Raw genomic sequence first — 24,769 nt, forward strand, 5'->3', positions numbered from 1 at the left:
AGAGGAGGGGTGGGTAGAGGAGGAATGTCTTCACTCTTCCCTATCAGCCCGCCACTGCTGCGTGCTCCCTCGGAGCCCATGAGTAACCAGCTGTAGGAAGCAGAAGCGTAGAAATTGATCTGAGTCCTTAAACCATGAGGTTCCGTTAGGACTGTCATGGTTGAGAGGCCCCTCGGTCTGAACGAGACCTCCAGCATTTATCTGTCGGTTCATCTGCATGGACAGAAAACCCAAACTAACACCGGCTTACACACACAAGAGCTTTTTTTTTTTTTTTTTTTTAATCCCATGTGAAGGGAACCGGATGGAGGGAGCCCAAGACAAGGTCGCAGCCCCCCATGATTTAAGTGTGCCTGGCTCCGTGCACCTTTCGGCCACATTAGCCTGACACATGGCTCATAACCCAGAAGTCAGTGCCAGGCTGGCTGCTGGGGCTTCAGCCAACAACTCCGTGTCTTGGAAATGAGATGAATAAAGGGAGGGATCAAAAATGTCTTTCCTTTGCCCCCCCCCTTTAGGGAAACTTCCTGGAAGGACCTCTCAACAACTTAGGTTAATATCTCCTCAGCCAGATCGCCATCAGTTAGACACTTGGCTGCCAGAGAGGCTGGCAAATAGAGCACTTTAGTTAGTACGTTGTTGCCTCTGGTTATCTAGGCATCTTATTAGGTAAAAAGCAAAACTGGATGCTGGATAGGCAACTAGCAGTTGCCACACAAAATGTAACTTATTTGGGCCTTTCTGGGGGAGGAGTAGACAGTGAAAACTCTTGTCAAGGAATTACTGCTGGTGCCCTGGTTAACTGTCTCCATCCACACTCCCACTTCAACTGGAAACTGATCACTAACAGCCTGGCTCACCCAGCACAGGGAAAGAAGGAGTAATAGCTAGCATCCATTGTGCACTTGCTGTTTGCCAAGCAATGTGTAATCACTTTATAGGCATTAATTGTTACGTCCCAGAGCAACCTCTGAAGTCAGTGCTAATGTTATCCCTCTTCTACATATATGGAAAGTGGGGCTCGCAATTAATTAATTTGACCGAGATTGCTAGAAAGTAGATAAGTAAGACTTGAACTCAGGTCTGTTGTCTCCTAACTACTACACTATACGCCATCAGAAGAGAAGGAAGAAGGAAGAGGAAGAAAGTCAGGAAGAGGGGACAGAATAAATAATGTCCCAGAACTAAAGTGAAAAATGATACATTAAAATAAGATCATTTTTTAAATTTTTGTTTATTTTTTTAAAGATTTATTTATTTTGAGAGAGAGCATGGGAAGGGAAGAGGCAGAGGGAGAGAGAAAATCTTAGGCAGATCCCTGCTGAGCATGGAACACGACCTGGGGCTTGATCCCACGACCCTGAGATCATGATCTGAGCTGAAATCGAGAGTCAGATGCTCAACCAACTGAGCCATCCAGGCGTTCCAAGATCATTTTTTTTTAAGTTTGTATGACTTTCCTCAAATATTAAATGAACATGTGTCCAATATTTTACTTAGCTTATGAATGCATAGGCTAGTAAGATGTTAAGCCGTCCAGTGGGGAATTCAGAGAACCACATGCATACAGGCAGTGAGGAATGCTGACAAGGATCTGCAGACAGACACAGGACCCACCTGTCCACAGGGCAGTGATCAATTACATTCCACCAGACACAGCTCCTTTCTGTTTCTGAGGATAAAGGAATGACCCCCGCACAATCATCAGTTTTAGTTACAGAGTTGTAAATAATTCTAAGACACCGAAAGGCAAACATAACCTGCAAGGAATGTATACCGGACACGGCACTCTGTAACCTTTTTGTCCATCTTAAAGTCTCATAATTTGGGAAAACTTTCCTGGTGTGCCTAAATTACCCTCTCCTGTTAACAGCCAGAGATGCCAGCATTTAGAGACGCTTCAAGAATGTCACCCAAATTCCTTTTACCCATGTACCCTCCATTTACCCGCTGCCAGAGATTAGGAGGGGCAAAGAATGGCCTCTCCTTTTTGAGCTGTCCTAGTGTGTTGGTGATGACTTTCCAAACGAAGATGAAAAATTGAAGCCAAGGCTTCCAGATCACCTTTGGCGAGGTAATTAACCAGTCGTTCCTGGATACCTTCTGCACACCAGATCCTCTGCTGGGTGAGCAAGGTAGACACGACACCTGCTCTCAGATGGTTACAGCCCACGAGGGAGAACTTACTTCCAGCAGAGGGTAAATAAGCTGGCTCGTAGGAAGTGCAAAGGTGCAGCCCTCCCCCAGCACATACACAGGCAAGGCTGAATTGCTTCTCTAGACATTTTTTAGAGCTTACTTTATAATTTGGTCAAAGCATTCTTTCCAAGCCCAGACAGCTTGACTGCCTCCGTGATGTTCTTCTTCCCCAGTTATTGAGCATTCTGGAACAACATCAGAGGGAAACCACTAAGTGTATTGAAGTTGCCAGTGCGGCTTTTTTTTTTTTTTTTTTTTTTTACTGGCATCCAAACGACAGGATTGGCAACATTTCCCTCGTAAAAACTTCATGTGACTTCTGTCACCGTTAGAGATTGTGCAGTTTTATGGGTGTGTGTACATACTCTCTCAGTACAGAGATGCTCCTGGACGTCTCAGACTCCGCCCTGACATCATCTGAAGGAGAAACAAAGAGAAAAATTCCCTTTCTTTGCCCTTCTCTCTCCCCTTCCTTCTGCATCTTTCTCCCTTGCTGGTCATTCTCTGCCTTTCTTACTCTGTATGTTGTCCTAATTTTCCTGGCAACCAGTTCTCCTTTGCAAAGGTTTTTTGCACTCCCATCTCTGGCTGGTTCCTCCTGGGGCCCATTTACTCTTGCTCAGCAGCAAATTTCAGAGGGCCCTGGTTTCTGCACGCTGATAATTAGGCACCCGTGGCCCAGGAGGGGTCTTACGCAGTGCCCAGCATCCACCTTGATCACAGGCAGAAGACAGGTAAGGGAGGGAGAGGGAAAAAGGAGAGACAGGCCTTTCTTAGAGAGGAGCCAAGCCACAATGTTACCATCTCTGGTGAGAGTTAGGGACTACCCTGGTTTAAACACACTGGTAAATGTAATTGCTTTCTTCCAAGTCTGTCGATCCCTTGTGACATGTCCTCGGGTTGGACACTGACCTCCCTAGGACTCAGTTTTCTGATTCATAAAATGATGGACTCAGAACTGGTAGTTAGCCAAGAACTTTAGCTCAAGTATTCTGTTTAAGTAAACTAAAGTCATTGAATTTTTTAACAGTAAGGTTTATATTGCTTTTTTAAATGTTCCAGCAGGTGTTGAAATTGCCCATTAAGGAATGAGATCTGAAAGCAGAGAGTGAAAGAAAGATTAATTAGGTATCCTGCTGTTTGCACGACTGCTCACTGACTTTTTTTAAAAAATTTAAAGTAAGTAATACCTATACATGAGGAAAGGGAATCAGACTGTATAGGAGGGTCTTAAAAAAAAATAACCATCTCCCATCTATCTACCCCACTCATGCCTGCTCACATTTCTCAGTGTTAAGTACTCTGAGTTTCTGGGTTTTTGTTTTGTTGGTTTGTTTTTTGTTTTTTGTTTGTTTGTTTGTTTGTTTTAGTTCTTTAGCTGATTATCATGATAATTTTATATCATAATACCCATACTTCTCTTTCCTAAATTATCTACTTTGACTCCTAATATAATCGAAGAGGAAATTTTCTCTTCTGGCACAACTCCCAATTTTCCTTAGTATATTATTTCTAGATTGTTGAGATTTAGACTACTCCACTGAGTCTTTAATGCTTGTAGGTTGTTTCTGAAAATATTAACCCTGCAGAAAAGCATATTAAATATAATGGTCATATACATGCCTTTCACCATGGAACCAAGTAGTTTCATTGGACCCGAAGAAAAGAAAATGTAATCCTATTATCACTGAACTCTTGCCACTGCGAGAATGATCTATGTATAAAATACAAGCTTATTTCTGTTCAAATTTCTTCCTTCCTCTAATTTATGTTGTTTCTTTATCTCTATTGTACTTTCTCTTACATTTCTTCCTCTTGACCAATCCCTTGTATTCTTTCATTTGTGATGATTTTAAAACTTTTGAGGCTTTTTGTATCTGAAAATGTTTTCTGTTCCATCACACTTTTTCGATTTGGGGCTAGGTACAAAATTCTAAGCTCAAAAAGTCACTTTCCCTCAGAACTTCCTTCATTATCTGCTAATGTCTTATGTTGCTGATAAGAATTCTGGTCTCAGTATGATTCTTGTTCATTTGAGGTGATTTTTTTTGGTTATGTTATGTTAGTTACCATACAGTACTTCATTAGTTTTTGATGCAGTGATTTTTTTTTTTTTAACTTTGAAAGTTTTGGTGATCTTTGTCTTTATTCCTAGGTTGTCAGATTTGCCATAATGTATCTTGATGTGAGTTAACTTTTGTTAAAATTCCACTATAATTAATGTACAATGTTATATTGGTTTCGGGTGTATAATACAGTGATTCAACAATTCTGTCCATTCCTCAGGGCTCATTGTGATAAGTATGCTCTTCATCCACATCATCTATTTCACTCTCCCCCCCACGCACCTCCCCTCTAAAAAACCATCAGTTTGTTTTCTATAATAGTCTGTTTTTTGGTTTGTCTTTTTTTTTCTTTGTTTGTTTGTTTTGTTTCTTAAATTCCACGTCTGAGTATTTGTCTTTCCCTGAGTGACTTATTTCTCTTAGCATTTATATCCACTAAACCCATCCATGTTATCGCAAATGGCAAGATTTAATTCTTTTAATGGCTAAGTAATAGCCCATTATATATATAAATAATACACACACCCACCATCTCATCTGTTGATGGACACTTGGGTTGCTTCCGTATTTTGGCTATTATAAATAATGCTGCAATAAACATAGGGGTGCATATCTCTTTTTGAATTAGTGTTTTCATATACTTTGGGTAAATAGCCAGTAGTGTGATCACCGGATCATAGGTTAGTTCTATTTTTAGCTTTTTGAGGAACCTCCATACTGTTTTCCACAGAGGCTGCCCCAGTTTGGATTCCCACCACCACTGCATGACGGTTCCTTTTTCTCCACATCCAACACTTGTTGTTTCTTGAGTTTTTGGTTTTAGCCATTCTGACAGGTGTGAGGTGATATTGTGGTTTATGATTTGTGTTTCCTTGACGATGAGTGACGTTGAGCATCTTTTCATGTGTCTGTTGGCCACCTGGATGTCTTCTTTGGAGAAATGTCTGTTCACATCTTCTGCCCATGTTTTAAATTGGATTATTTGATTTCTTGGTGTTGTGTAGGTTCTTCATATATTTTGGATACTAACCCAGTATCAGATATATCATTTGCAAATATCTTCTCCCATTCACAGTCTAACTTCTTAAACTATCCACTCTGCTTCATAGTGGGCTCTTTCAATATGAAGACTAATATCTTTCTTGAATTCTGGGTTTATTTTTTTCTATTTTTACTTAACTATTATGTCCATATCAAGTTGACTATCCTTTTATGGCTTCTATCTTTTTGAGTTTGCTCTACATTCTCAGATTTCCTCAAATTTATCTTACAGATCACTATCTTGGTCTTAAACTTTGTCAACTCACCAGCTGAATTATTTTCTAGCCATCATATTCTTAATTTTATAGCAGCCTGTTCTTATTTTATGTCTATAAAATCTCTCCTCTCTAAAGCTGGCAATTAAAAAAATAGTTATCTCTTTCTTCTTGGAGTCATTCATTCTACTTGTTAATCTCCAACTTTCTCTTTCATGCTATTTATTTTCCTCCAGTATCTAGAGATCCTTGTTTACTGGTTCTTAGTTGATGAATGAAGAACTAGGTTGTGTAGTCCAGATCATTAGTATGAGTCTGTGTTTCCAACAGGCCTCTCTGTTAAGAAGGAGAGCAGACCAAAGCCTTTGCCTGTTGGGAAGAGATGTTGACAGGTGAGCTTCCCTGGATGAATATGTGGATGTGGAGCTCATTGGTAGCCTAGGGACCTGTACTACTGTCAACATAAGAGCTTAATCCTCAGTAATGGAACTTTGGTGGTGCTGCCTCAGTGTTCTCCCCTCAGAGTCCAAAACTGGAATCCACAGTTATCCCACACGTGCCTCTGTTTCTTTTTCTGGCTTCAATATCCACACTAGGATCTCTACAAAGATATGTCACAAGAAGCAGTAGTAAGAACTTTAGCTGTGGATGAAACCCAGTGATGTCAGTCTCGCAGAGACCATATACTTAAGATGGGAGGAAGAAGAACATACTCTCCCACATGATCGTCCTGTGAGCTGCAGCTGCTCTTGGCATTTGCTGATTCAAAATTTGGGTTTTTCTCCCAACCTCCCTTACAGAAAACCTTACTTAGCTGTGATATTTGGGGGTATAAAATAATGTGTTCTATTTCCCCCAAATTCAGTACAATCCAGTCTGCCTTCTGTCTTCTAGAATTCCCTCAAACTTTCTCCTCCCTTGCCATCTTTTTTTAAGTGAATATGCAGTTAAGATTTCTTTCTAATTCATATCATTTCCTGTATTTCTGTGCAATCTCAGAAGTATATCTGCTTAAGGAGCACCTGGGTGGCTCAGTCAGTTAAGCATCCAACTCTTGGTTTCAGCTCAGGTCATGATCTCAGGGCTGTGAGATTGAGCCCCGTGTTCGGCTCCACACTCAGCATGGAGTCTGCTGGAGATTCTTTCTCTCCCTCTCCCTCTGCTCCTCCCCCTGCTCATGCACTCTTGCTCTCTCTCTCTCTTTCTCTCTCAAATAAATAAATAAAATCTTTTTTTAAAAAAGAAACATTTGCTTAGATCTCTGCTTTTACTAACACTTTACAGAAAAATCACTTTGCTGTTTTTATAAAAATAGTATCTTATCACATTATCTCAAGCAATTTGAAAACTTAACAAAGAAGAAAATTTTAAGCCACCATAATAATCATTTATACAAGATGAACAGCATTCCATACATTTTTCTCTGAGAATATACAAAGAGAAGAATGACTAGAGAGAAATACTTCTAGGAAAACAGATTATGTGATCTGTAGTATTTTAAATAAAAAGTATTCAGTTTAATCCAATTTTATTAAATTTAACAGAAGGAAAAGAAACTGAAATAAAAGAAGAGAAATTGCTTACCTTTAAGTAAGTGTTTCTTCAACCAAAGAGAAATTACTTCCTAAAGGATTACTTTAAAATTATAGAAAACATTAATAAATTAGAATAGTTCTTGGGATGCCTGGGTGGCTCAGTTGGTTGGGCTACTGCCTTCAGCTCAGGTCATGATCCTGGAGTCCTGGGATCGAGTCCCTCATCGGGGCTCCCTGCTCAGTGGGGAGTCTCCTTCTCTTTCTGACCCTCCCCCCTCTCATGCTCTCTCTCTCTCTCATTCTCTCTCTGTCAAATAAATAAATAAAATCTTAAAAAAGGAAATTAGAATAGTTGTTTTTTTAACCTCATGATAAAGATTTATTTCTTGTGAAAAAATGCAAAAAAATGAAGTCATCAACACCCTCATATTCTTCCTTTCTCTTTTGTTAGTTACATATTGTTTTTATACTGTCAAGGTGTGATGTGATTCTCACTGAAATATAACTAAAATTCATGTAATTTTTTAGTATTTGTTCCATAATTAAATGGATCCATTTTTAACCATGTGTCTTCTTATTATAGCTTCTTATGACTGAATTCTTTATTTAATTCCTCTCTCAATTATGTGAATTTTTTTTTTCTTTCTGACAAATCATTTTTTGAAGAAGAGCTTATGTGTGCTATGCCCTGAGTTCTTTCATGTTGGAAATGTGAATAGCATTTTCTCTAGATTTAATCTTCTTTTGGTCATATTTTTTTCTTCTAAATTTTGTAAAAAATTCTTAAAAATGCATGTGACTAGAGAGGAGTCTAATGGCAGCCTGACTTTCTTTCACTTTTAAAGTGATTTATTTTTCTGCTTAAGTGCTCAAGGAATTCATTCTTTTTTCTTGAAATCCAAGATCTTAAGCAGAATGTATTTCCATGTGACTATTACTGTATAAAATTTTCCAGTCACTACTGTGTATTTTTCCTGTTGACAGACTGGTTTTTATTTCAGGGGGATTTTCATCTATTTTTCAGCGATTTTTCTTTTGCATTCTATTTTCCTATATTTCTGAGACATAATTTCCTTTATTGATGCTTTGTTTTGATCTGTCTTCCATGTCTGTTCGTTTCTTTCTGATTGCAGAAATCAGTTTGCCCTACTTAATCTGCATGCATTATGATTATCTCAAACTTCTCTGTTATTACCTTAACCTTAAACTTACTCTTACGAAATATTTCACGCATACAAAAGAAGAGGTGAATGTAAGTGTAAGGTATGAAGAATACTAACCAAATGAGCACATACATTCCTGCAACCCAGTGGAAGAACTAGACCAATCTAAAATTCCTATTTCCCTTTCCCCAGTTCCATGCCTTCCCTTCACTCTCAAAAGTTACCAATATTTAAAGTTCTGTGTTTAGCATAGAAAAGTTTAAAAATATAATTTAGTATATCCTAATCAATATAGTTTACTTTTGAATATATTTGACCTTTTTTAATAAAAGAAATCATGCTATAATATTCTTCAGCAGCCTGCTTTTTTCCCCCTAAAACTTTGTTTGTGAAATTAATTTATGTTAACACATGGACCTCTGGTTCTTTCTCACTGTTTAATACTATTCCTAGTTTGGGCATGCCACTATTTATTCATTCACTTCCCTGTCAGTAGTTACTTCTGGCTTATAGTAAATTTTTATCTTATCATTACCAATATTATTATTAAAAATTTAGTATAGCTTATCTTGTATATGTGTTCAAATATTCCTCTAGAGTGTGTATTTCTAGGTGGTGATATTTTTGAGTTACAGAATGAACACTTCTTCAGCTTTATTGATTTCAAATGGTTACAAATAATTTGAATGCCGTATATTTTCTTCCTGCATATTATGTATTATTCCATAATTGTGTTGCTCTACTTCTTGATTTGTTTCTTTGTGCCAAAATCTCTCATTTAATCTCATTTCTATTGCCTTATCATCTTGTCTTCAAACTCTTGTTTAATTTCATCTATATTCTCTTTGATTGATAAATTTCTCTATACTTTCTCATTTGATTTGATCCTTGAAATGACATTGAGGGGATTGGTGCTATTATTATGCTCATTTTCTAGATGAATAAAAGGACTTACAAGAACTTATGTGTCTTGGCCACAGTCATACAGCTACTAGGTGGAGAATCCAACACTAGCACCCAAGTCTTTCACCTCCAGAACACTGGCTCCTTCCTCCTCTTTGAGACAGAATATAATTAAATACTCTTGTGTAGTGTAGCTTCTAAGCCTAATTAAGCTTCCATACTGAACAGGCAAACAACACATATTTAACACATGTAACTCAATGAAAAACCTCCTAAGTGAGACAAGAATGGCAGCATACCAAGTGAAATTATTACCCTGATCTACCTTGGAAGTTACAGTGATATAAAAGGATAAATTCTGCTGCCACCACCTAAAGTGCGTGCATACACGTGCATGCATATGAGTGCATGTGTGCACGTGTATGCACGCACACGCACGTGCATGTGTGCACACAGCTTAAGCAACTAATGCAAGTGACAGAAACGTGGGCAGGTTTTTTAAACCCAGTGCAATTACAAGGAAATAGGAGCAAAACAAGGATGTGATGTGGGTTGAGTTGTACCTTGATGGTGTCCGGGGGAGAATAGCCTTTAGTGGAGCCTCCCTTTTTCCTGAACTCTTAGAGAAGGACCAGGTCACACAGGAAAACTCTATACAGCAGTGAACATGGTGGATGATGGAGCCTTCCTCTGGGCTAGCGGCCTTTTTCAGTACATGGAGGGATGTATTGAGGCTCATTTCTTTCCTGGAAAGGATAGTCCTACTGAATTTCAGTTTTGGAAGAATGGGTATGAAGTGACAGGCTAGCACAAAATTTCTGTACTGAGAATGTTGTAAAGCAAAAGTGAAGGAAGGCAGCAGCATTGACTCAGAGAATAGAGTGGGTCTGATATCCAGAATTAGCTCTTCTCATGGCTTAGAGCTAATATTGGTTGAATATATGTCCTGTTTTCAGACATCTTTGTCAAAGAGTTGTATTCAAACTTAGGATTATCAAATAAACTCCTTTCCTTGTTTCCCAAAGATTGTTCCGCAGGAGATAAATGTTCAGTGAGAAAAAGAACCGCAAAGTAACCAAATAGCTCGCGTGTCTTTGATTTAACCAAGCCAAACAGTTTTCTTTTCTGTAAAATGCTTCAAAGCAATTAATATGCTAATGGATTCTGAATTTGTAAGAGGGATATATGTTCTAGAGAAGTTCCAAAATGATTATGAAGCTCTTATGTTTGTGGGCTCCAGGAATATATTTGGGGGGAAATTTGGCTTTCTTCCAATCATAAAATATTAGCACTCAAAGGAGCCTGAGAACAACTCCAGTTTTAAACTTTAATTTTGCAAGGAGGGAAACCAAAATTTATAGGGTTTAAGTGACTTGCCCGAGGTCACACAGCTCTTTGGTGGTAAAGGCAGAACTAGAATTCCTATCTTCAGATTCCTGATCTAATGTTCTTTGAATCCGGCCCACAGTAAATGAAGTCACGTGATGCAGTAACTTACAGCCAGGCCTATTTGCTCACTTCCATAAACGTGGTATTTCCTTCTTTGTCAGTGAAAATAATGAAGCTCAAAATTCTTTCTTGTGAATCCCAAATTGCCCTTCTGATATCTCATACAATCCCCTCTCCAAAGTCTTGTTATATCTCTGATGTTCCTGAGGGTTCAGTAGCCTAGGATTATTTTCTGTAAATTCCCCATATAGAGTAATATCATGCTCACTTGGATATCCTTTCTTATTGGTCCCTGCAGCAAAACTTAGAGAAGCTCCCCTTCCAGCATTCTGGTCCAAGTGGATGAGACAGTTTTATATACTGATATGTGGACAGTCTCATACCCCACAAGCAGAATTTAGAGAGGGCTTAAAATAGAGAAGTGGAATCCCTTTGTGACAGGCAATGGAGCAGTGTGTATCAGAAACCTTTAAAATTTCCATACTCATTAAATTTGAAGGAAGCAATGGGAAGTATGCTTCCATATTTAACTGTATTATTTGTCAATGCGCTATTGTCGTAAGGAAAAATTTAATATAACCTGAATGTCCAATAACATGGCGTTGATTAAATGCATCAAGGTATTCTATGAAATACTATATAGCTGGTAGAAATTTTTTGGTAAAAAACTTTATGGAATGATATTTAGTACTGAACTTCCTAAGAGGTATGCCAGGAATGAGATATCGATGCTCTTTGTCCCCATGGGAACTAGTCAGGATCTGCTGTGGCCTGAACTCCAGCTCAAATATCTCAAGCTACCAAACAAAATATTACACATTTTTATAAACATAGATATACTCACATGTCTGCTAAGGAATATACTTTGCCTGCACCTGGACAGGGCAATACAAATGATCTTTATTTTCATGTTTTTGCTCATCTGCATTTCTCTTTTTTGTGAAAGGTATTACTTAATAAAAATAATAGACAATAATAATAATTTTAACACTTACATAGCCCTTGCTATGCTTTATCTTGTTTTATCCTCAAGCAGGCCTATGAAGTAGGAGCTACTATTGTTCTTTTTATTATATAAGTGCTATTTTTAAATTCCATATTTGAAGCTATTAAGAACTGGACAAGTTGATGCAGGCAGAAAGGAAAAAGTGGAAATGAGACGTATCTGGAACGTAGAAATAAGAAAACACAGTTACTAATTGTCTATGGGAAGTAACTTTTGCCCCCAGGATATTGAGGATTATTGTATTCATGACCAAAACAGAATCAAGGAAATACAAGATGATATAGAAATCTTAAGAAAGCCTAGAGGAATGGTTAGTTTTCCAGAAGAGGCTGAGGCGGGCTCTTTACTTGTTGATACTGAGATGACAACGCATGTTGGTGGAAACGTCCAGTGATGATGGAGCTCAGGTGAGACAGAGAACCTAAGCGTGTGGTTGGGCGCTCGTCCACACTGGAGCCCCAGGAGAGCTGTGCACAGGAATGGATCCTCCTGAGAAGAGAATGTGCCCAGAAGAGCAGGATGCCACCAGCTCTAACCTTTAGGCTTTGTCTCCACAGGGGAGAACCTCACGAGCCCCATGAACTAGGCTTCCATGTGTGGAAAGATGAGAGAACGGGAATTCCGAGAATCCTTGGGCATGGGTCAAGGTTGACAGTGGATGACATGTTCAAACACTATTCTTCGTTGTTTTTCCTTAGATCGGAGATTAATTTATTTCTTTTTTAAAAGTATAAATAGGGGCGCCTGGGTGGCACAGCGGTTAAGCGTCTGCCTTCGGCTCAGGGCGTGATCCTGGTGTTATGGGATCGAGCCCCACATCAGGCTCTTCCGCTATGAGCCTGCTTCTTCCTCTCCCACTCCCCCTGCTTGTGTTCCCTCTCTCGCTGGCTGTCTCTATCTCTGTCGAATAAATAAATAAAATCTTTAAAAAAAAATAAAATAAAATAAAATAAAATAAAATAAAATAAAATAAAATAAAATAAAAGTATAAATAGAAAAGACACTTAATAAGCTTCTGGGCATGTGTTGGTGAGCTGCACCCTAGCAGGAGGGCTCACGGTGAAAGGTGCTGTAGCTCTGTGAAGCAGTGATCAGAAATGGAAAAGACACAACTGACTCATGACAAATGCCTGGTGTGCTGCATTTATGATGAAGAAAGAGATCAAGTTACGAAAATGCAAAATGGAAGGTCTCTGCGTATAAATACAATGAGCAAAGCTCTAAGAGTCTCAGGGAGCCACAACTTGAACAGGAGTGTGCTGTATATATATGTATGCTGGGGCATTCAGGGTGTTTATTAGGAAATATATTTTTCAGGCAGTAGAAAGACATAAATGTAATAATGCAATTTCTTTGTCATATTTGGCATTAAGAAGAAATATATTAGAAATATAATAAATACATATCTCTTCAAGGTCCCAGGTTTAAGGGAATTCAAAGTTATTAAATAGAATGCAGAGGACACCAAAGAAAAATGAGTACATAACTGTAAAATATGCTTCTAAAGAAAGGTTAATGAACATGCTATTATTTATTTTTGGAATCAAAAGACCAAAGGATAATTTAATGAGGGTCAGGATCATTAATTTGTGCAAGATTATTGTACAGTGCTTTTTGGCGTCTTCATTCCAGGTAGAATGATGGGAAATAAACTGAAACCGTTAATTAAAAAACAATTCCCCCCGGGGCGCCTGGGTGGCACAGCGGTTAAGCGTCTGCCTTCGGCTCAGGGCGTGATCCCGGCGTTATGGGATCGAGCCCCACATCAGGCTCCTCCGCTATGAGCCTGCTTCTTCCTCTTCCACTCCCCCTGCTTGTGTTCCCTCTCTCGCTGGCTGTCTCTCTCTCTGTCAAATAAATAAATAAAATCTTTAAAAAAAAAAATTCCCCCCAAAGTACATGCGCATATACACGTACACACACACGCACAGACAATACCTGCTCAGCCACTGCACGTGCACACATGTGTTTGCCTAGAGCGTCTGGAGGGGTGTACACCCAAGTATTGATAGTTATTACTCATATGTGCTACAGTTACAGGTGTTTTTATTTCTTTCAGATGTGTATCTTCGAAGTTATCTATAGTAAACATGAAGTATGTGTACAATAAGAAGAATCAGTTTATTTTTTAAAGCAATTTATAGACACAGATATGTCAGTTCCCTCTCATCCCTATCACTAGGTCAACCCTTAATCTGTAAAACTTTTTTTTTTTTTTTGGTTAGAGTCTGTATAACAGTCCTGGTCCCCTGTTTTATCTTTCTCAGTTGCTGGTGAAAAATAACCACCTTTCCGACAAGATCATTGTTGTACCAGGGAAAATTGAAGACATCTCTCTTCCTGAGGCTGTGGATGTGATCATTTCCGAACCGATGGGATACATGCTGTTTAATGAGAGGATGCTGGAGAGTTACCTTCATTCCAAAAAATGGCTGAAAGCAAACGGTGAGTTGGCCAATTCCTGGTTCAGAAGAGAAGCTGACTTTGCCATAAGAGGTTGGCATCCTCTTTGCCCCATATTTAATGTTGGACAGAAAGGAGGAGAGGGCATTTCTGTTACACCAGTTTTTTTTTTTTTTCTCATCTTAATCTTCCACAAGAGATGAGCGAGTCTCCAGCCATAACACCATCGGTGGTAGGTAGCGTGCTGCATGGTATTAAATATGGTACAGAGGACCAGTTCAGAGCTATGTGTTTCTGTCCTGTTTCTATCACTTTCTTCCTCAATGAACTTCAGCTACCACTTGACCTTTTGACTTTGGTTTCCTCACCCGTATTTTAAAAATAATCTCTAAAAAAATAATTGCTAAAGCCCCTTTAAGTGTTGGCTTTCTATAATGTGAGAAACTCTCTGAGATCTGTTTGTTCTTTCTGACATATTCTTCTCCTACCGTGTCTCCCTTTTCCTATGATCAGTACGTATAACTGAGATAATAATATAAAATCCAGTATTCTTTTTGTGCTTATCAGGTGTCTACATGTGCTAATCAGTCTGCATACACTAACTTATGAAAACCTTCCCAAGGGTGAGTGATGGAGGTTTTTCATGTATTTGAAAGGTCAGTCCTAAGGTTCTGGGTGATTCTACACTCCTTCCACAGGGGACGTTTGGCAGTGTCTGGAGACATTTTGGGTTGTCAGAGTGGGGGAGGGGTGATATTGTCATCCAGTGGGAGAAGCCAGGTGAGCTGCTCAACATCCTTTGGGGTACAGAACAGACCTCCATCCCATCAAAAAGTTATCTAGCCCCAAATGTCAACAGTACCAGGATTGAGACCTGGCTTCCTGGGAGGCACCATTCCCATCCCCGATTTATGAAGAGAAAATTGAGGCAGAGGGGGAGAAAGCAACTCAGCAAGGACACACTTCTGGTAAATGACAGAGCAGGAATTCGAACCCAGGTCTGTCTGACCCTGAAGCCCACACTCAGGACTCCTGAACACACACTACCTTTCCACCCTTTACTAGAGAGAGTGGACACATTTTCACAGAATGTTTTTTCAACCGAAGCATAGAAAGTAACTGGCCAGTTTTAAAAGTGGCAGCTCCCGTTAGAATTGTGGCACCTTCCTAGTGACGTGGCTCCCTGCCTTGATAGCCAGTGAAGACAAAATGGTGACCACCATGCAGCTCTGACTTAGCACGTTATGCGGTGTACGCTCACCGGTGTGTGCATGTAAGCAAAGCTTGAGGTGCGTCTGTAATTTCCTGCGTGCTTCAAAATATAGGGATTCAGAGATCGGCACTTAAAAAGAAACTCATGCAAAAATAAATAAATAAACAGGCAAAGTGTACCTAATGTCACAAACTTCATTAGCATGCCTGTGGTAGAACAGCCTAGGATGGTCCTGGAAGCCTTGGGTTTATGTGATGAAATTGAACTGTGGGAGTGACCATAAAGGAAAAGACTGCTCAGATTTCCTACTTAGTGCCCCTCAGAAAGAATTTTTATATTTTTGTCTGGATTTCTTTTTTTCAAATGGCTAGGTACTTGGCCATTGGTGAGTTTCTGAACATGGTTAATTCATGTGCATCTATGGAGCCCCTCTGAGCTGAATATTTAGACTCAATTTCTGGCACTCCTTCCCTCCCCCCCCCCGATATTTGACATAGATATGAAACTTTTACCGGGCTGTGTATCTTTAACTAGACAAGGGGAAATGAATACTGATTTATCTTCTTTTTAACCTGTGTGTTCCTGAGGGCAGGAGGCTTGATTTTTTTCTAATTATTTTTTTAAGACTTTATTTATTTATTTGTCAGAGAGAGAGAGAGCACATGAGCACAAGCAGGGGGAGCAGCAGGTAGAAGAGAGAAGCAGGCTCCCCGCTGAGCAGGGAACCTAATGCAGGACTCAATCCCAGGACCCCTGGGATCATGACCTGAGCTGAAGGCAGACACCCAACCAACTGAGCCACCCAGGCACCCTATTTTTTCTAATTATTTTTATTGTTCATCAAAATAAGGTGTAATTTACAACATCAAATAATGATAAAAAGACTTCTAATGAAAAATAGTAACCCCCTGTCATGCCTCTTCCTGTCCTGAGACTGCTCCCTGAAGCCTTTCCCTTTGCGCTCCGTTCGGGACTTCCTCCATTACTTACCTACATATTTCGATACAAAATTATCATACTACTATTTTCATCTCTCTCTGGTTGAGAAATTTGCTCTCCTACGTAGCATTTTCTTCCCTGCTGGAGGCACCCTCACTCCCCGCCCCCGTTTTCTCAATATATTTATGCAGGTCTTCAATCCCTTTTCCAAACCCTCAGCCAGATGGGTTTCCGAATCCAGATTCTGGAAGACTTTGGAAAGGGAGTACAGTCCTGTACCGTGGACGACTTAATGCCTGCAGCGGCATCTCAGGCAGCACTCCGTACTCAAACACATTACATTTCTGCCACAGACCGTATGAATATGGATACCAAGTGGGATAAATAAAGACTGTAAATAAACTCATGTCCGTTCAGGTCAGGTTTTGCCGTCAGATGATGGTGCTGCAGACGTACAAAAATCAGTTACTTCACAGAGCTTTTGGGACCCAATTTAATATAAAGAAATATGGACAGGGACCATCATTTGGTTAAATCAGTAATCCTGTTTAGGTTATTAGGATAATGTCCGTCTTGTTTGGTGCCGAGTCAGCTGGTATAGTGGGTGCATAGCGTCTTGGATTTTCTCATGCAACCTACTGTTTTTCTCAGAATTATTTTTCATTAGCTTGGTTTTCACATAGTCATGACTAATTAATTCCATGCTCTGAGAGGTCTGACAGATCCTATCAATATTTAGTCCATGGGAGCCTTCGTCCTGTGGATGCTCTGTCCTCCTCTCCCACACGTGGCGTGGTTGTTCTCCAGCCCGGTCATACGCCGCCATACTTGACTTCCCATCATCATTCTCTTGTCTTCTTCTTTCTTGGTGTTCACCATCGTTTCAGCAAAGCATATTCTCTAACAGCTTTTGGAGAAAGAGGACTTGAGAAGTTACTTTTTATTGGCCCCTTCTATAATCATTTTGCACGGTAGAGAATTTGAACTTGGACACAGTTTTTCCTCAGTATTTTTAAGACCTCTCTTTTTGGTTTCTGCTTTCCAGTGTTGCTGTTGAGCAGTCCAATGACCTTCTGACTCCTGATCCTTTAGAGTGACAGCGTTTTCCCCTCTGGATGTTTTCAGTATCTTGCTTTATTTCTAGCCTTCTTACTGTGAAGCTTTTAAAATTCTTGTGTTGGGCATGGAGTGAGAACGTTTAATCAGAAGACTCATCTTCTTCAACTCTGAGAATTTTTCTTGTATTTTCACCTTTGATGACTTCCTCCCCTCCATTTTATATCTTTGGAATTCCCGTTAGGCTTGATGCTTGGAGCGTCTCTGAAACTTCCCAAGTTCACACAATTAGTGATACATGTTGCTTTTCTAAGATTGTTTAATATCCTTCTGTCTTACAATTGAGAACCCACTAAACAGTCATTATTGTTTTGACACCAATGCCTGAGATTTAGGTGGACATGTGTGAATGATGTTACAGTTGTGCTTTTTCGCTGTTCACCTCTGAAAATACCCTAAATAAAGCAAACTGTTCTGGGTGTCTGGGTGGCTCAGTTGGTTGAGCGTCTGCCTTCAGCTCAAGTTATGATCTCAGCATCCTGGGATCAAGTCCCACATCAGGCTCCTTGTCTCAGCAGAGAGTCTGCTTCTCCCTCTACCCCTCCCTGCCTCTTGTGATCTCTCTCTCTCTCTTTCTTTCTCTCTCAAATAAATAAATAAAATCTTCTTTAAAAAATCTGTTCTATTTTAACAGGCTGAAGGGAGCATAGTTAAAGTACGGGGCCATGGCCTCACAAATGAGACCCCACCCCTGGATTTTGCCCTTCTACTTATTAGCTCTATGACTGTGGCTGAGTCACGTAAATTTCCCTGCTCCTTAGTTTACTCATTTATAAAGTGGGGTGTAATAATAGAACCTACGTCCTAGTGTGTTGAGGATTAAATGAATTAATACATGGAAAACCCATAGGAAAGTTCATGGCAGAGTTAACATAATCAAGAAATTTTAGGTATTATTTTTGAGACAGCATCTCCAGTTTCTAAGGTGATACTCACTTCTGAAATAGGGTTAGTAGTTCGTCTTTCTTTTATGTGCAGGATCATAAATAACTATGAAAAAAAGTCTCCCTAGAAATGACAAGAATAATAATGTTGATCGCTGTGTCTGCCCACTCAGGAAGGCCAGGCTTCAGGCACGCCAGTCTAGGTGTTTGCCCACTAAAGAATCTGCCTTTCCTTTCCCGAGGTGACTGTAAATGTCAGGAACAAAACACAAGAGTGGGTGTCCCAGCAAGGAGGATGGTGAACCCCCAGAGAAGCATAGCTTCTAACAGCACTTAAAAAGATACTCAACATGATTATACATGGGCAGAGTCTGAGAATGGAAATAATAATGTGATGGAATGTTGGGAGGTAAATGATTTTCAGAGCTGTTTTTACAATAAATAAGATTTCTTTAAAACGAAGGAAGTGGGCAGAATTCCCAGCACAGGGCATAGAGAAAGGAAAAGCCGGCAGCAGAGAAGACAAGACACCAGATTAAATGCCTCACGTAAGACTCCACAAGCTTTTAGCATAACATAGCTTTGTGACTTGCATTAGGGTTCCTCTTTATATCTCCTCCAATCTTCTGCCTATGTTTTTTTTTTTTATCCTTGCTTTGAGGCAAAATTATATTTCAGCCTCTTGGGTAATAACTGAAATAGGACGAAAGAGTGGAGTTGGTCAAGTGGCGGGTGAGTGTTCCCTGCAGTCAGAAGGCAGCGCTAGTCAACGTCTGGGTCTGTTGTCTTTTGCTCATTAGGAATGATGTTCCCTACATTCGGCGACATCCACTTGGCCCCCTTTTCTGATGAACAGCTCTACATGGAACACTACTCCAGAGCCAACTTTTGGTAATGTTCTCTTCTCTCTTCCATTCTTTTTCCTTTAGAGTAAGCCAGAGTTTTTGGTTTGGGTTTGCCATTTGCGCTTCTATAATTGGCGGGGGGTGGGGGTGGGGTGCACTGCAGAATGTTTAGCAGCACCCCTGGCTTCTACCCACTATATGCCAGTAGTGCCTTCCCCTACTTGTGACAGCCAAAAACGTCACCAGGCACTGCCGACTGTCCCCAGCAGGGAAAGGGAGCATAAAATCATCCCCTGTTGAGAACCACTGGAGTGGACAAACCAGGGAGCCGCTCATGCGCCACCAACCATCCAGAAGACCGCCTGTTGCTGGAACGACAGCATCTTCCCCCTACTACTGCCCCTCCCTTCCTCCTTTCCACCATCCATTCCCTGGGCTCAGGGCTCTGGCTTCTGTCTACGGACCTTGGTCAGAGGACAGGGGAATCAGCCATCTTGATATAAATTAGCCAATCAGAAATTTTTTTTTGGATTTTTCACACTAATGGGCTATTGGCTTTTGGACAGTTCACTTCACCTTCTAAGACTTGGTTTCTTCATTTGTAAAATGAGAACTAATACAAAACCTCTGCCAGTTCTAAACCAACATTCCGTCTGGCATTCTTTTTTGAGCACTGGTTTTTATAAGGAGAAAGAGGGAAGGAGAATAATGATATTGGACCCATGGGAGGGAGAAACAGAACAGATAGCATCCGAGTGGGAATGTTAGGTGTGTAGGAGGACAGGCATGCGCTGGCAGATGGGTGAGGAGGGATGCTAAAATGTAAGCTTTGAGTTCCAGCTGACGTATGCAGAGCCTTCCAACACGCAGATATCCACAGTTGATTTCTGGAATTTTTCTCTTTGTAATCCTGTCTCTTGGTGAAGAAGCAGCAGCTGGGAAGTACTTTGGTTTCCCAGGTTACAAGTTCTTTGAAGAGTAGGGTCAAAGGGCTGAAATTTTTTCTTTCTCTCTGATTTTTTTTTCTTGTAAAATAGGCTTTCCTCGCACAGATTTGCATTTCGTGGTTTCTGCTCAATCTGTAATTTTGAAACCCCCAAGCCATGTGCTTCCTAATGGGAGTGAAATCCTCTTGGTGTGTGACGGGGGGAGACCTTAATTATGATCATTGTTCTATGAGGTCTTGCTGACCCAAAATGTTTATATTTTAACTATAAACCTCCTGAGTCTGTGACGAGGCTGGAGAAGCAGGGATTTCAGGTAACAGAATCGACCAGACTACTGTCCCCCATGGGGCCGCGGGGGAGCGCGATGTCCTGGCAGTTCTTGCGTGACTTCCCAGCTGTACCATCTGCTGCCATCTTAGTACCGTGAGAATGAATGTTAATGATCAAGTGGATTGGCTAGGCTCACCATCAGCATACAAACATACTGCTATTTATTCAATCTCAAAAGAAAAAATAACCTTTTTTTATCTCTCACTTCCCCAGTTAGCCACCACCCATCTTTCTTAGTGCCTTTGCAGCAAAATTCCTCAAAAAGCGTTCTCTATCCTCCCAGTCTCCAGCTTTTTCCTTCAATTTCTCTCTTAAGATGTTCCTCCATGACGGCTCTTAGCAAGGTCACCAGTGTGCTGACCTCCACATTGCTAAATACAGTGGTCCATCCTCCCTTGTCAGCCTATTCAACCCATTACCCACATTTGAGCAGCATTTGAAATGCCCTGAAATCTTTTAATTTCTCTTCTGCTCACTGGTCACTTCCTCAACCAGTCCTACCTTGGTTGTTACTTGTCTCCTTCACCTCCTAACATTGGAGTGCCCCAGGACACAGTCTTGGACCTCCTCTTTATCCACAGTTATTATCTGGGTGAGCTCACCCATTCCTTAGCTTCAGATGCCATCTGTATGCAATGATTCTCAAAGGTATTATTATCTAGCTCACACATGTCTTGGGAATTCCATATTTTTATAGCCAACGGCCTCCTGGGCATCCCCCCCTTGCAGAGACTTACCATCCAAACTCAACTCCTTATCTCCCCCACATCCTCCCAAAATCTGCGCTACTCATAGTCTTTCCATCTCAGTTGATGATAACGCTGTCCTCCCAATCATTTAGGCCCCAAACCTTCTTTCTTTCTCCCCATATCTAAACCATCAAGAAATTCTGTTGGTTCTACTTTTGAACTATTCCCAGAATCTGTCCAGTTCTCATTATATTTGCTGTCCTCCCTTCTTCCCAACACTGTCATCTCTCATCTCAATTATTGCAATAGCTTCTTAACCTGTCTGTTCTCATCATTCCCAAAGCCTTCTGGTAAATTCTCTCCAGTCTGGCTCCTCATTCCTGTGACTGTGTTCATTCAGATCCAGCCACATAGACTTCCTTGCTGATTTTCAGGCACATCCAACCACCTTAGAGCCTTTGCATTTGCTTATCCTCCTATGTGGAATACTTTCCCCCCAATATTCACGTGGTTAATTCCTTCACTTCCATAAAGTCTGCCAAAATGCCAGCTCTCCTGGGCATCCTATTTAAAATGGTAGCCATACCACTCCCGATGCCACTTTTTCTGCTTTGTGTTTTTGCTGTAGCACTTACCACCTCCTAAAAGACATATAATTCCTTTATTTATTATTGTTTATTGTCTCCATCCTTCCTGATAAAATGTAAGCACTGCAAAAGCCCAAATTCTGTCAGATTTCAGTAATGTATCCCAAGTACCCTCCATCCCAAGTGCCTGTCACACAGTAGATCCTCAATAAATATTTTTGAATAGCTAAAAGCTCCAGTAATCTCAAGTAAGTACACAAATAATTACTATTAAGATTTTAGTTGTTATTTCTTTGATTTTTCTAATATTTTTACAAAATTAAGATAATACCATAAATCATTTTCTTACTTTTCTTAAAATTTTATTTTTTATTTTTATTTTTTTATTTCAGCCCTGTTGACATGTTCTCATATCTTCTCAATATTCTCTTGCCGCAGAGTATTTCTTTTGTGACTATATCATAATTCATCAACTCAAGCTCCAGTGCTAGATGTTAAATTATTTTAATTGCTAACTTAATCCTATAACTTGTATAAGAAACAACACTAAGGTATTGTTTCTATATTCTGCCAGAATATAGAATTTTATAGAATTCTATATCCTAAATTCTTAAGAACACTGAAGTGAACATCCTTTTATAGAAATCTTGGTTTGCATTCTGATTATTTCCTTACAATAAATTGCTAGAAGCAGAATTACTGGACCAAAAGGTGTGAAGAAGGATCTTTAAAAAAAATTATTCTTATATATTGCCAAATTGCCCTGTAGAAAAGTTTTACCAATTAACACTTCCACCAGTACTATATGAGAATGTCTGCTGAGTCTTGCCCATACGGGCTATGTTTTTTTAAATGCCAATTTGATTTGTAAAAAAAAAAAAAAAAAAAATGGTGGCCAGTTTATTTTTAATCTGTATGTCTTTGATAGCTAGTGCATTTGAACGGTTTTATTTTTAGTCAACAAACACGAAAAAATGTTTTAAAAAATATATAGTTAACAAAATTCACAGCCTTCACTCTCCTTGTAATTCCCCTCCCTCTGTGAAGAGGTTTCTGCGTTAGGCGACTGGATATGGGCCTTTGGTCAAGGAACAGGTGGCGAAAGCGTGTGCAATTTCCATTAGAAGAGGCATAGAAGTGGAAATGCTGGCTGAGAGGAGAGAGAGGGATGCAAAAAATAGTAATAATAATGGTAATAATGATGATGAGTTTAAGTATATACTAAAGAAAGGAGCTGAGAAACTGAGGGATAACAGGCCAAGTAAATCAGATCATTAGATATAATCAGTGATCAGTCCTCACCTGACTTTCTCATCAAGGACACTTGGCGGGGACTCCTCACTTCACTTCTGGAACCTAAGCCTGGTTTTCCTCCTTCCGTCTTGGCCCCGACATTGTCTCCTTTGCTGATTCTTCCTCATGACCCAAGTTTTCAGTGTTGGATTGATTCCAAGTTGGCTTTTACTGTCTTCCCCTTTCTGTCTCTACTCACCTCTTCACTGATCTCACTGCATCTCTTGGGCTGTAAATACTGTCTTTATGCCAACGACTCCCGTAGTGAGAACTCCAGCCTAGAACTCTCCCTGGAACCATAGACTTTAGGCATCCAGCTGGCTGTTGACAACTGTACTTGGATGTCTCTTGGGCATCTTAAATTCAACATGTCCAAAAGCAAGCTGCTGACCTCCGTCACCCTGCTCACCCCTGCAGAACAAAAACACAACAAGCAAAACAAAAAACCCTGTTTCTACTACAGTCTTGCAAGCCTTTCAACTTATTTCCTGTTTTTAAACAGCAGCCAAAATGATCTCGATAACGTGTAATTCAGATCATAGTCTTCCTCTGCTCAAAACCTCCAGTGGCTTCTAAATCATAAAAGCCGAAGTTCTCACTGTGGATGGTGAGACGCTCCAGGATCTGGTTCCGCCCAGCATCCCCTGGGATGTCGTCTCTTCCCACTCCTTTCTCAACCTCTCTGTCCTCACTGGCTGGTCTCCCCAGCTCTCCTTGAACATACCGGGCTAGCTGCCACCTCTGGACCATTCCCTCTGCCAGACACGCAGATGGTCCCATGGCTCGCTCTCACCTTTTACAGGTCATAGCTCATATGCCTTCTTCCCAGGAGACCTGCTCTCAGTTACAAATTGTCATTTCTTCACTCCTGGAAGTCCGTATCCTGCTTCTCACTTCATTGTGTCATACTGCACTTACTATCATCTGCTGGATTATATGTTTTTACTTTTTTATTTAAATTATTGTCTATCTCTCTCGTGAGACAACAGGTTCCGTAATAGTGGCTGTCCTGTTTTGCGCTGTGTCCGCATCATCTAACCTAGCTAATAGTTGTTGTTCAGTGCGCTTTTGTTAACTGGAAGATAAATGCATTGACATAAGAATTCTTTATTTTATTTTAGGATTAAGGATATTTAGACTTTGTTGTATTTTCTTCAGAATTTCAATTTGCCCTGTAATCGTCTTTTTGATGGTTTTCACCACAAAAGAAGTTAAAATATTTTTGTCGCTAGATCGACCAAGATTTTCTTCGATAGTTTCTAAGACTAGCATTAACTTCTACTTCTTTCATGTTTTCACTTTTTCCATTTAACATTTAAAAAATTTTACGTTTAACTCTAAAAGTTATTGTCGTTTAAGTATGTGGTGAGCACAGAACTTTATCCTTTCTGAATAACCAGTTAGGAGGCTCTCTCAGTAGACAAGAGTACCGCTTTCTGATGTTAGTACCAGTCACCTACAAAATTAATAATTTCCTTATTTGATTAATATTTCTTGCCCCTGATTAATTAAGATTCTGAAAAGTACCTCCTGAGAATAAGGCTCAGTCATGAAGAGTCATCGTTCCCAGGTATAAAACTTCCTTATGTGATGGGTACCACTGCCGTTTTTAAAACTAATTGGCTCAGGGGTTTTAAGCCAAGTCCTTTAAATACAACTTCAAATTAATTCTTGTATCAAGAAAAACATATACATAGGATCGATTAAGAAGAACAAGCAAATATTCTCAAGAAGTTTGAGATGGAACTACTTTGCGTTCTTACATTTATTACAGTTATACAACATGAAAGCATAGGCAAAATAGGGAGTAGTTAAAAGCTGGATGAATCAGACTCTAGAGCCACATTGAACTGTATTTAATTCTTGGTTCTGTTCTTACTAACTATAAAACCTTAGCAAGTCAATTTAATCTCGCTGAGACACAATTTCCCTATTCCCAAATTAAA

At 39.9% G+C, this 24,769-nt stretch overlaps 1 protein-coding gene across 1 annotated transcript in view; it reads left to right on the forward strand.

Moving 5' to 3' along the window:
• Nucleotides 1-24,769, forward strand: part of LOC123776427 (histone-arginine methyltransferase CARM1-like) — a 267,557-nt gene that overhangs the window by 227,842 nt on the left and 14,946 nt on the right. Inside the window, exons 6-7 of the mRNA XM_087858769.1 lie at nucleotides 13,845-14,022; nucleotides 18,933-19,023. Coding sequence (XP_087714895.1) covers nucleotides 13,845-14,022; nucleotides 18,933-19,023 — 269 coding nt within the window. The remainder of the gene's footprint in view (nucleotides 1-13,844; nucleotides 14,023-18,932; nucleotides 19,024-24,769) is intronic.

Source organism: Ursus americanus, chromosome 34, assembly GCF_024610735.1.
Source record: "Ursus americanus isolate L20-20 chromosome 34, mUrsAme1.1.p, whole genome shotgun sequence".
In the NCBI taxonomy this organism is placed as follows: domain Eukaryota; kingdom Metazoa; phylum Chordata; class Mammalia; order Carnivora; family Ursidae; genus Ursus; species Ursus americanus.